This window comes from Palaemon carinicauda, chromosome 27 (genome assembly GCF_036898095.1).
Source record: "Palaemon carinicauda isolate YSFRI2023 chromosome 27, ASM3689809v2, whole genome shotgun sequence".
Classification (NCBI taxonomy): domain Eukaryota; kingdom Metazoa; phylum Arthropoda; class Malacostraca; order Decapoda; family Palaemonidae; genus Palaemon; species Palaemon carinicauda.
The window spans coordinates 34,214,261-34,226,453 of NC_090751.1; the positions used below are offsets into that span (position 1 = coordinate 34,214,261).

Here is a 12,193-nt window from a genome sequence, read left to right on the forward strand (position 1 = left end):
GTTGCATAAGATTTTTCATAACTCTGACCATCCTTTACATTCAGATCTCCCTGGACAATTCTATCCTGTTCGTAATACTAGGCAGGCAGTTAATTCTAATAGCCAGGCCTTCTCCATCCCGAGACTCAATACTACGCAGTACTCTAGAAGTTTTATTCCAGCTGTTACCAAGTTGTGGAATGATCTTCCTAATCGGGTGGTTGAATCAGTAGAACTTCAAAAGTTCAAAGTTGGAGCAAATGCTTTTTTGTTGACCAGGCGGACATGAGTCTTTTTATAGTTTATTTATGACATATTGGTTTTTGATGCTGTTAATAGTTTATATATGACATGTCTGTTTTGACGTTGTTGCTGTTTTTAGAATGATTTATTGTTAATTTGTTCTCTTCATTTATTTATTTCCTTGTTTCCTTTCCTCACTGGGCTATTTTTCCCTGTTGGAGCCCCTGGGCTTATAGCATCTTGCTTTTCCAACTAGGGTTGTAGCTTGGATAGTAATAATAATAATAATAACAGTATCCCTAAATCAGGGAAATGGAATGTTGTTCTCATTGGTGTTTTTAATTCCTGCTATTTCTTATCTTTTGTTTCATTCTCTTGAGATCCACAATACTGTTTAAGATACTGTATAGAAATTTAACCTCTCTTGTCTGACATCAGTTGGAAGCATGACCAATGAATCACATTATGGGAGTGACCAAGTGTGCATTTCAGGTTTATATGGGACCAATAAGTCCTTGTGTGAAGCACACTGCAAGCATTGTTGTTATGTATATAGAGGCTTCTACACGCAGATCTACTTTAGAGTATAGAGGAAATACCATGGAAATAGGAAACACAATATTATTAGGAAAATAAGTAAGATTATGATTAAAATTTTAGAGAACTTTAAACATCAATCAACTCATAAAAAAATATAAACTATTAAAACAGTAAATATTTACATACTGTACTTGGACTGATGACCAGTAGTGGGTTAAGCTTCTACTGAATATTCAAATGTTCATACCATGAGGTTTTCTAATAAGCAAATAACCTGGCTTAGTCACTATGGAATTTTCTATAGTTTTATTGTAAAGTCTGTTTCCTCTGCTTGTTTTATAGATGTTAATTTAGGCATTGGTCATAGAGAAACCTCTTGATTCTATGGCATCTCCAACCTCTGGTGTCTGAGATAGTGCTTAAATCACAAACTCAAGAATTAGCAAATTTGATCAGTCCTTTCTTGCCATTCATTTCCAGTATTAACTGAATCATATAACTTGCTGATTTACTAGTCTGTATTTTTCTCTAGAGATATAATGTACTACAGATACTACTACTGGTAAAAGTGGGCTTTTTTAGGCAGCATTACCCAAGTCTATACTATGAATTTGTAAATTTTTCCAGTTTATTTTCTTATACCAGACAAAGAGGTGAAAAAATTATATATAGTATTTCTGCTTCTAATATTTTCAGATATTCCTGATACTAAGAAGGCACTAGTAGAAGCATCAAATCTTCCCATGTCAGTTATCATTGTTGGTGTTGGTAATGAAGACTTTTCAGCAATGGAACAGTTGGATGGTGATGACCACAGGTTAAGCTTTGGAGGAAAATACGCTGAACGTGATATTGTTCAGTTTGTAGGTAAGTCTGATGTTCACATAACTTCTTTTTTTTTATTTGTATAGTATCTTATTTCAGGTCCCGTTTACATACTGTAATGTTTGCAGGTAGGTAGAGAGTATTCCTTCCCCCGGACCGATATATAGTATAGAAATCATAATCAGTATTTTGATTGTGAATCTGCTGAGTTTGAAATTACTGTTGTTCTGATATATGCATATTATACAGTATATTTTAGGGATATCTGGCATTGACTAACCTGCAATTTTTTTGAATAGTGGTTTCTATACAGACTGATAGCTGAGAGATAGTCATTGTTTGTAAATGAGCTTGTTATTCCTCCAATCAAGTATCCTGCTGCTAGGCTATACCTTTGATCAGAGCTACATTATTTCTAAATCTAGTACTGTATTACCTATTTTTCTCTCTTTTCACTCATCTTATGAAGAAATTTTTTTTGTTCCCACGCGGAAACAAACTTCTTAGTCATTTATACTGGTTTACTCTTAAGTTGTCTTACTACAACCAAAAAAGAAAAAATGTCCAACTGGCAGCTGTATATGGCTGGGTAGCACAGTCAAGCCCCTGAGAGGCTGACTCACTTTCCATCTTATTGCTGTTGCTAACGGTTCTCCCAAGCTCCCAAGTTGTCTGTTATATTTTGCAAGTTAGGAACAATAGGTTCTTTTTACACTTGTTGAAGAATTGGTGATTTCACTTCATTAGGTAAATGTTTTTATAGCTAATCTAACCTTGCTGATATCTGCCAAGTTTGCATAATTCGCATATTATTTAGTTTTTAATGTCTTTAGGAAAAACGTCCAAATACGTATGCTTCAGGTAATCTTCTATTCCCGAGTTTGTAGTTTGATTTTCACAAAGGCTTTGAGGCATATGATGCATGACTTTTACAAAGGCTTTGGGGCATATGATGCCCTTACAATTTCCAGTGCTATATAGAAAGCCCTTGAATGTGGTCAGAAATTTTGTATGATTGGCCTTGATATTAGTGCACTTTTGACTGTGTTAATCATGATGCCCTTGTTTTCAAACTTCAACATAATTGTTGAGAGAAGTTGTTGGTCGGCACCATAGCGACTAAAGGAATGTAATATCCAGTGTTCTTAGAAAATAAGATTGTAGTATATGCTGATGCATCAGTTCCATCTTCCGAATGTTGACCCATGGTTGCTGAATCCCATAATAGAGATCTAGTTGAAACTAGTGCATGGGGCATGAAGTTGAACCATAACAAAACTCAAAGTATGATTTAAAGTGGCTCCTCTATATCTAGACCTTTTTATTGACCTGTTCCCAAAACTGTACCATCCTGTATGTAGTACAGTAATACTAGCCATGTAGTTAGTTTTAACAGTCTTTTCTTCTCTATCATAATATGCACTACATGGTATTCTTGAAGTTTTATTCCAACTGTGACCAAATTATGGAATGCTCTTCCTAGTCAGTCTCATTTAATAGTTTGCAGTAGATATGACTGATCTATTTTAGTATTGTTACTGATCCTAAAACATTTTATATATTTTTTCATTTCTCACATACTGTATAGTTTATTCATTTCTTCATTTCCTTCCCACACTGGGCTGCTTTCCTTAAACAAATCATATATTTGGCATAAGTCTTGAGGACGGGTACAATGACTAGCTCTTTTACCTTTTTCTTGGTTCCCTCTCAATGTGATGCAGCATCTGCAACAACTACACGCTGGTCAGACGTCTGATGCTGGTGAGTTATGCGATGAAGCACCTTTCTTTCAGAATACACCTACCAAGATGATTGGTAATTATCTGACATCATAACTTCAATGGTCATTGATGTCATCTGCTAAGAAGCAACTCCTCCATCCTCCTGGCAAGGAGGAGGATGGCCCGGTGTCTTACCAAACGTTTCTCTTGATATGCTTGATTTGTCACTGGAACATTGACAGAAATAGGTGTTCTGGGTGCTGTTACTGGTTTCCTTTTAAGCCAGTACTGGCTGAGGCCCCAACACCTTCCAATCGTTTTGATTAACTGCTAGAAGGTTGCTGGAGCCATCTTTGTTCTTCCTTGGTCATTTACAGGACCAGAAAGATTGGTATATCCAGGAAAGAAAAGAACTTTCCTCCCACAAATGATTAAGTCTTCTTACTTTAAAGGATGAAAGGTTTGTATGCTTGTAGGAATAGATAACAAATTTTAAAGTAATCTGTATTTTTCCTAGCTATACAAACCTGAGTCCTTTAAATTCAATTTTCCACCTCAACCACCCCCTCAGTTCTAATTCTAAGGACAAAAGTTGCTATTCTGTGACAGGTGGGTAGGTAAGGATGTTGTTATACAAAAAGGCTCAGTTTCAGTAAAGGAAAATACATACTTATTGACTTTTTATGAGCTTTATATACTGTATGCACTTTGTGTATTTGATCATGTGAGTATATCTATTTATTGATAAGAGGTAATGGTATCTTGCTCTCAAAGATGAATGTTGATTCTGTGGGTGACTTTCTAAATGGATTTTTTTAATATCTTCTTATAAACTCGGTGTTTAGGAGAAATTTGCTGTTTGAACCACCTGTTATTATATTTACTTTAAAGTTACATCTTTGCACAGCTGTATGATTGACTAAACAAACCTGGAAATGCAACAAAGTGCATCTGTACAGTATTTAAACTTCATTTTATACTTGCATATTAATCTTTAATATGTAAATTTATCCAAGTGCTGCTTGCTTACTGAGACCAAGTAGAGTTTCCTATGTCATGTGCTCCACCATTCACATTGACCTTGAATTGATGGCACAAACAATCTGCCGAAATGAATGGTGAGCGATTGTGACAGTTCCAATAGGCTTTACTGCTACCTTGGGTCACCTTGGTGACTACTGAGGTAGTGGCAGTAGGGGAATCAGCTTATAAAACTTCATTTGTAGTGGAAAATGAGGGAGGATGGGCTTTGGTACCCCAACAGTACCAGCCAAACTTGGAAGAATCCCTCTTCAGGCAGGGAGGAAGGATGAGAAGAATCCCCTTTTGTTCTTTTCTCATGTTCCAAAATGTGGGGAAGTGCCATGATAGATATAAAGATAGAATGGACTAGGGCCCTGTATCTTTTGGAAGGAAAGAAAATAGCTTTTAGGGGTAAACATTGAAAAACTGATCTTTGGAGAAGCAGCAAGATAGTTATTAGGGGGGATTCATAGAAATAAATTAATTATCAAAATTCTGATTTTCCAGTCTAAGGAATAAAGAAAAAACTATGATAAGCTACTCTTTTAGGGAAAGGACACTGAAGCCAAATTCATGTTCTCTAATCGTGCAGAGTGACATGCTCTGTAGTGTGATAACGTTATTGCATCTTTCTTGAGAGCACACTCAATCTTGCTTTTCTATCACTGTTTATCTTCCTTTTTTCAAATAGTATGTTGGACTGGCTTAATCATAGAGCAAAGGATGCCAGGTTTATCAAGCGATTTCCATTTCCTAATCGTTTTCTCTATCTTAATTTTCTAAACCATTTAGGTGTGATTCTTGACAGCAAATTTACTTTTGAGAAACACATTAAGTCTGTGTCTTCTTCAGTTGCACAAAAAATGGGCTTATTGAGAAAGTCTTTTAAGATTTTTGGTGATCAGTCTATTCTGGAAGTGTTTTAATTATTTCAATTCTACCTTGTTTCGAATATTTTTCTCCTGTTTGGTCTTCAGCTGTTGATTTTCATCTTAATTTTTTAGATAGAAACTTACAGTCTATTGAGATTCTTATTCCTGATCTAGATATTAATCTCTGGCATCGTCATTCAATAAGTTTAATATGCATTTGTCCCAACATGAAAACTTACCTCGAACTACTTTCTTAGGAGTACCTGGAAATCTCCTCTCGTCCGACCAGAGTTTTGTGTAGTTTACCCTACTTCCGGTTTCTGTGAAGGCTAACCTCAGGTGGAAGGATACGTGCCCTGAGGCTAGTCCCGGGTCAGGGAGCGTGCTAGCTTGGGTCTCGACCCTCAGTAAGTTCTCTGGTCGCGTCATGATCTCATCTCGACGCTCTCCTTATCTCAGTGCGACCCTTTGTGTCCCCGACTCCATTGTGTCCTGCGTGGTATCCCTGTGCTTTCCCTTTGCGTCCCCGTATGGTTACCTTATCCTTCCCTTGTGTTCTCACGTGTTATCCTTGTCCTTATTACCCTTTCCCGCTGCGTTCCTGTGTCTTGCGGTGTTGCGATAGTGCGTGATGGAGCATCCCCGCCGTTGTCCTGGGCCTAGAGCCGGGAAGTCGTGCGGTGCGTTTCTCTCTAAGCCGGAGGTCTGCAGTTAATTGTAATAATCAGGCTTTCTCCATCATGAGGCTCAATACTTCACAGTATTCTACATGTTTTATTCCAGCTGTGACCAAGTTTTGGAATGATCTTCCTAATCGGGTAGATTAATCGGTAGAACTTCAAAAGTTCAAACTTGCAGCAAATGTTATCATATTGAACAGGCTGACATAAGTCTTTTTATATATGAAATATCTGTTTTAATGTGGTTGATGTTTTTGAAATATTTTGTTTTAATTGTTCATTACTTCTTATATTGTCTATTTATTTCCTTATTTCCTTTCCTCACTGGGCTATTTTTCCCTGTTGGAGACCTTAGGGTTATAGCTTCTTGCTTTTCCAACGAGGGTTGTAGCTTGGCTAGTAATAATAATAATAATAATACTGCCCTCTATATATACTGCAGTCATATTCATTTTCCTATTATCATTCTCATTTCTTTTTTATGTTTTTATTCTTTAGTGTTGTTTTGTTTCTTTTTTTACAGACCTTGCCCTGTTAGGGTACTAGGGCTTGCAGCATTTTATTTTTCTTTATTTGGTAAATTTAATACCTGTTAATGAAAAGCTAAGCTGTGAATCAACCCAAGTAAAATAAGAAGTCTAAGGACGAAACATGTACAGAGTGTTTTTCTTTCTTTCCTAATGGCTCACACCTTTTTGACATAATAGAGGATGGAGATGAATGGCTTAGTAGGTTAGACAAGGGAATTGTTTGTTGAGAACTCTTTCTTATTTTTGAAAAAAAAAAATGAAAGTAATCAGCCCTCACTTGATTATATCTACTATGAGTTAAGGTGTAAATGAAAGTAAAAGTTTGTGTTTATGAAACCTAATAACTATTCTTGAATTTTCATAACTATAAGTTTGGGTTTTCAAAGAGTTCTAAATGTAAGTATGTCATGTTTATATACATACACATATGTATGTATATTTTATAAAAAGGAAGTGTTGTGTTTTATATACATACACAGTTATAGAATGGAACTTTTCTTGTTTGGATTTTGAAGTGCAACAGGAAGTCATTGTTTTCCGGTAACTAGCCCACGTGATGTGATTAGATTTAATTCTTCATTATTTTGGTAATGGGCAAACTTGAAAGTGACTCTCGATTTACTTTTTCCTCTCCCCCAACCACGGAAGAACTTAGGCGACACTTGGGTCATAAATCCGGCAGTCATCATTACAGTCAAGTACTACTTGCAAAAGATGTTTTGGCAGAAATCCCTGTGCAGCTTGTGTCTTGGATGAAAACTCACGGGTACCTACCTAAAGCTGCTGTGTTTCAGGGTCCTATTAACACGTACGGGCTTCAGTAGTTTTAATGTGGCTGTTGCATTGACAAAAGGTAAAAGGGTGATGATTGGGTAATCTTTTCAGCCTGTGCTTTGCAGTTCCCTACAGTTTCACATCAGAATTATAATTTTATAATCTACACTGAAGTGAATTAGCCTTATAGCAAATTAAGGTATGTCTTGAATATGTTTGTGAAATTTACAAATTCAGTTTATAGCAATAATTGGTAAATTTATGTATCATTAGGGGAGCTAAGTTTTAGATACAGTTGTGGCATTTATATACAGTATCTCATAAAACATTTTTTTCTCCAAGATACAGATGTTTTCAAGTTTGTTCGTTGGAACTACCATGAGTTCTCTCATCAGATGTGGAACTGTTTTACCCTTGTATATGACTTCCCAATTTTTTAAAGAAATCCCCTCCTGTGAGGTAGTTTTGTTGAATGTTTATTGTTCTATTTATTGTTACTTATGAAACTTTACATGTGTATTATTGATACACTTGAACCATACTCTTTCATCCTTTTACTGGTATGTCTTGCATTTCACGCTTTAAATGATTGCAACCTTATATTTTTATTTAGAGGTTTTAAGGTAGCTAAACAGTTCCCATTATGTGAACAATACTATTATGATAAAGGTAAAGTATACAATAATGTAGAAGTCATTACTTACTTACTCTAGGTCTTTCAGGTAATGGTTCTTTCTTTTCTTCTTTAATATAGATATTGCTTGCTGTAATATAATTTTATTATTTTTAATTATTATCCTTCTGTTTGCGCATGCAGTTTTACATGTAGATTTGGATTTATGATTTTAAATAGCATGGGTATGTTTGTATATTTTAAGAATATTTTAATAGAAAATAGTTATATTTTCTTATTTTTCTTCTGGATCTTTTTTATTATTGAAAAGTGAATATGCATTGCTGTATAATGTAGTATCAAAACCCCTTTTTGCTTGCATATTACTTTGGATTTACAGTATAATTATAGTACGGTACCTGTATATGTTAAGGTTTTACTTTAATTAACTCATGGCATGAATCATGTACAGTACTGTATATTTGTTAATGTACAGTACATACTTGAGTAGCAAGCCAAGTTTTACTTGGATAAGCAATTGAATGTTGCTGTTGAAGCTGCATTTCGTATAAGGGAGCATCTAAAGCCTATCGTATCAAGCGTTGCAAATATAACCTTAGGCTAGTTTACAGAATAGCATTCCCTACATATGCAAAATTAATATATATATATGGATGAGGCTGAGAGTTGATCAGGCTCAGATTTCTCAGTTTCATATATATTAAATTTTCTCACACCATGAAAGACTATAATCTGTTCAAAATATAGTCTGTAGACACAAAACTTCCCGTTAGGGGATAATTCACATTGTGCTTTGTATCTTATCCTTATAGTTAGGCAGTGCTTGCAGCACCCCTTTTTGTCACACTATGGGCAACTAAAGAGTTTTGGTAGTGACTAGTTGACCTCATCGGCATTGCTTTCTGTCTTTTACCTTTAATTGTTTCCTTTGCTGTGAAACTGCTTCAGTTTACAATTTTCATTTAAAACAAATCCTTCTGGCAATCCCTGATGAGAGTATCCCAGTGGGACTCTAGTTTTATTACTAATTTATATTGTAAAGAAATTATAAAATTAAATCCCTTTTGACAAAAATAACTTCAAAGATTACTAAGGAGGTTCAGCACTTTTTTTTAGGTGTTGCTAACCTTGAAGTTCCCTTTTGCACTTCTCTCTTGTCAAAAATTCTGATCAATTTGTTTATGCTAATGAGACAAAGCTTCTACCAAGCAAAATTAAATACTGTAATACTTTCCTCTCTTTGCATCGTTTCCTTAATGTAGATCTAGAAGATATAACAAAATCTTGCGCCATTGAGGCAAATTATTCAGGTGTGCTTGATAATAATATACAGTGCAGTATTCAACAGAAGAGCATTCATTTCGTATTGAATCATTTGTTTACTAAAGTTTGATAGAATTAAGCCCCTTTTCAGTAATCAGTGGTAAATTCTATAATATTTTTCATACCTTTTTATCATGGACTTAATGTAGAGCCTTTTCTTCTATTCCTTGCAAAAAGCAATGTACTGTATATACAGTAATTCTCATCATAAATATAATACATGTTATTTTAATTTTAATCCCCTCATATGTACAGTATTTGCAAAGTATTGTACCAAAACCTATACCCTTGCTCAAATACTAAATAAGCTTGAGATTTTCCTTGCTGCCTCATCAGCATGCCCTAAGTTCAACTTGCTGAGAACAAGAAGTCAAACTATATATAATCAAATTGCATACCAAATTTATTTAGCTCAAAATTTTTCATGCCTTTATTACTAATTATTTCATTTTATTATTATTATTATTATTATTATTATTACTTGTGAAACTACAACCCTAGTTGGAAAAGCAGGGTGCTATAAGCCCAAGTTCTACACTGATTATTTTTGTATATATTACCTTTCCACTTGCCGTAAGTCTTTGCAAGCTTCACCTTACCTGCCATGTGGGGTAATAGTGAAGAAAAGAGTGGGCACCATGTTACTTTGCTTTGTTCTTTACAGTGGTACAAGACACTTGGGCACATGAAGTTTTGTTAATAGCTAAATTAAATTGATAAGCATCAATATTCAAGTGTTGTGAATAGCTGCTAATTTTCATGGTCTTTAGTCTAAGTCATATGAATAACTTTGGAAAAAATGCTTAAAATTTTAGTAATTTTTTTCTCTACCTGGACTTCTTGTAACCCTTCCACCCTATAATTTTCTCACTGTGCATTACCATCAATCATAGTCAAGCGGGTATATTTCAAGACTGAATTTTTAAAAGAAAAGTTATTGCTGCAAAACGCGGCTCATAAGTTGGCATTGTCTATTTTTACTGAAGCTACAACTTTAAGGTGTAGATCACTCCCTTTTAAAACTTTCACACTAATGAAACTCATATTATGATTTATGCTGTACTGTATCATGAAATCTAAGTCAAGGGAACAGAATAATCAGGTATTGCAAGCATCTTATTTCATTGCCATCCATGAATTCTTTAAGCCTAATTGGAAATAATGCACTTGAGAAGATCTTTAAAACGTTGAGATAATGACTGTTTTTGCTTCAGTATAAGTCAACCAGTTCTTAGGAAAGTTCATTATTTATAAGGATTTAAAGACTATAGTCTTCCATGTTTTCAAGTAAAAATTTATCAATTTGATTATTGAAGGAAATTCAACTTTCTGCTCTTCATGTCATGGATCATCTCTTGGTCATGTAGGCAATCAGATTAAGTGAGAAAAAGTACAAACTTTATCTGTCCTTCAGAGTAAAAGTGAAAATTTTGGGCCATATACATTTAGAATTATCTATATTGAAGGAATGCAGGAAGTGTGATGAGTGTAATATTTGCATTTTCTTTCAGAATCTTGTATTAAAGTTGTCATTAGTAATGGCAGTAAAAGGTGCTCACACTGTCAAAATAACTGAATTGTGCTAGTTTGGCCTTTTTCTTCTTTGAGGGATAGTTGTATATTCTTGTAGCTAAGCAATGAATTCAACTTTATTCATTTTTTAAGCATGTTGAACTACTTAAACATTACCTTTGAAGGACAATTGTTCATTTCCTATAGGTTGGCCATACAAGGCAGCCTTCATTTAATAGGTCTAGACTTATTCTAAATCTGATACTAATTATTTTTCAAGGGCCATCATATATTATAATGATGACCATTATTTCCAGAATATTTCTTACTACAGTATGAGTGATATAGCTCAGGTTCTTCCTTATTCTCTTACAATGCTTTGTGTTGTTCTTAGTTGGGTATCCAAGGAATTAAACAGCCCATCTCTTCCATTTTTTCTAACACAAGCAAGGGTGACAAGCTTTTGCAGCAAGGTAACAAACATGCATGACTTTATATTAATGACAAAAGTAAGTTATTTGTGTAAACTTTAGATGTACAATACAAAAGAATGCTAGAATATGGTAATATAATAATTACTTGTCATATACACACATATATATATATATATATATATATATATATATATATATATATATATATATATATATATATATATATATATATATATATATATATATATATATATATATATATATGTATACACATACATACATACATACATACATACATACATATACCAAGGCACTTCCCCCAATTTTGGGGGGTAGCTGACATCAAACAAATTAAATAAAACAAAGGAGACCTCTCCTCTCTACGTTCCTCCTAGCCTGACAAGGGACTTGACCGAGTTCAGCTGGTACTGCTAGGGTGCCACAGCCCACCCTCCCCCGTTATCCACCACAGATGAAGCTTCATAATGCTGAATCCCCTACTGCTGCTACCTCCGCGGTCATCTAAGGCACCAGAGGAAGCAGTAGGGCCTACCGGAACTGCGTTACAATCACTCTCCATTCATTCCTCTTTCTAGCACGCTCTCTTGACACTCTCACATCTATCCTCTTATCACCCAGAGCTTTCTTGACTCCATCCATCCACCCAAACCTTGGCCTTCCTCTTGTACTTCTCCCATCAACTCTTGCATTCATCACTTTCTTTAGCAGACAGCCATTTTCCATTCTCTCAACATGGCCAAACCACCTCAACGCATTCATATCCACTCTAGCTGCTAACTCATTTCTTACACCCTTTTTCACCCTCACCACTTCGTTCCTAACTCTATCTACTCGAGATACACCAGCCATACTCCTTAGACACTTCATCTCAAACACATTCAATTTCTGTCTCTCCGTCACTCTCATTCCCCACAACTCTGATCCATACATCACAGTTGGTATGATAACTTTCTCATATAGAACTCTCTTTACATTCATGCCCAACCCTCTATTTTTTACTACTCCCTTAACTGCCCCCAACACTTTGCACCCTTCATTCACTCTCTGACATACATCTGCTTCCACTCCACCATTTGCTG

General features: G+C 35.1%; 1 protein-coding gene across 4 annotated transcripts in view; it reads left to right on the top strand.

The window, feature by feature from the left end:
- Positions 1-12,193, top strand: part of LOC137620664 (copine-8-like) — a 118,423-nt gene that overhangs the window by 96,536 nt on the left and 9,694 nt on the right. For 2 of the 4 annotated variants that reach the window (XM_068351004.1, XM_068351002.1), the window contains exons 9-10: positions 1,459-1,629; positions 7,065-7,224. In XM_068351004.1, coding sequence (XP_068207105.1) covers positions 1,459-1,629; positions 7,065-7,224 — 331 coding nt within the window. The remainder of the gene's footprint in view (positions 1-1,458; positions 1,630-7,064; positions 7,225-12,193) is intronic. The other 2 variants (XM_068351005.1, XM_068351006.1) reach the window with 2 other exon arrangements.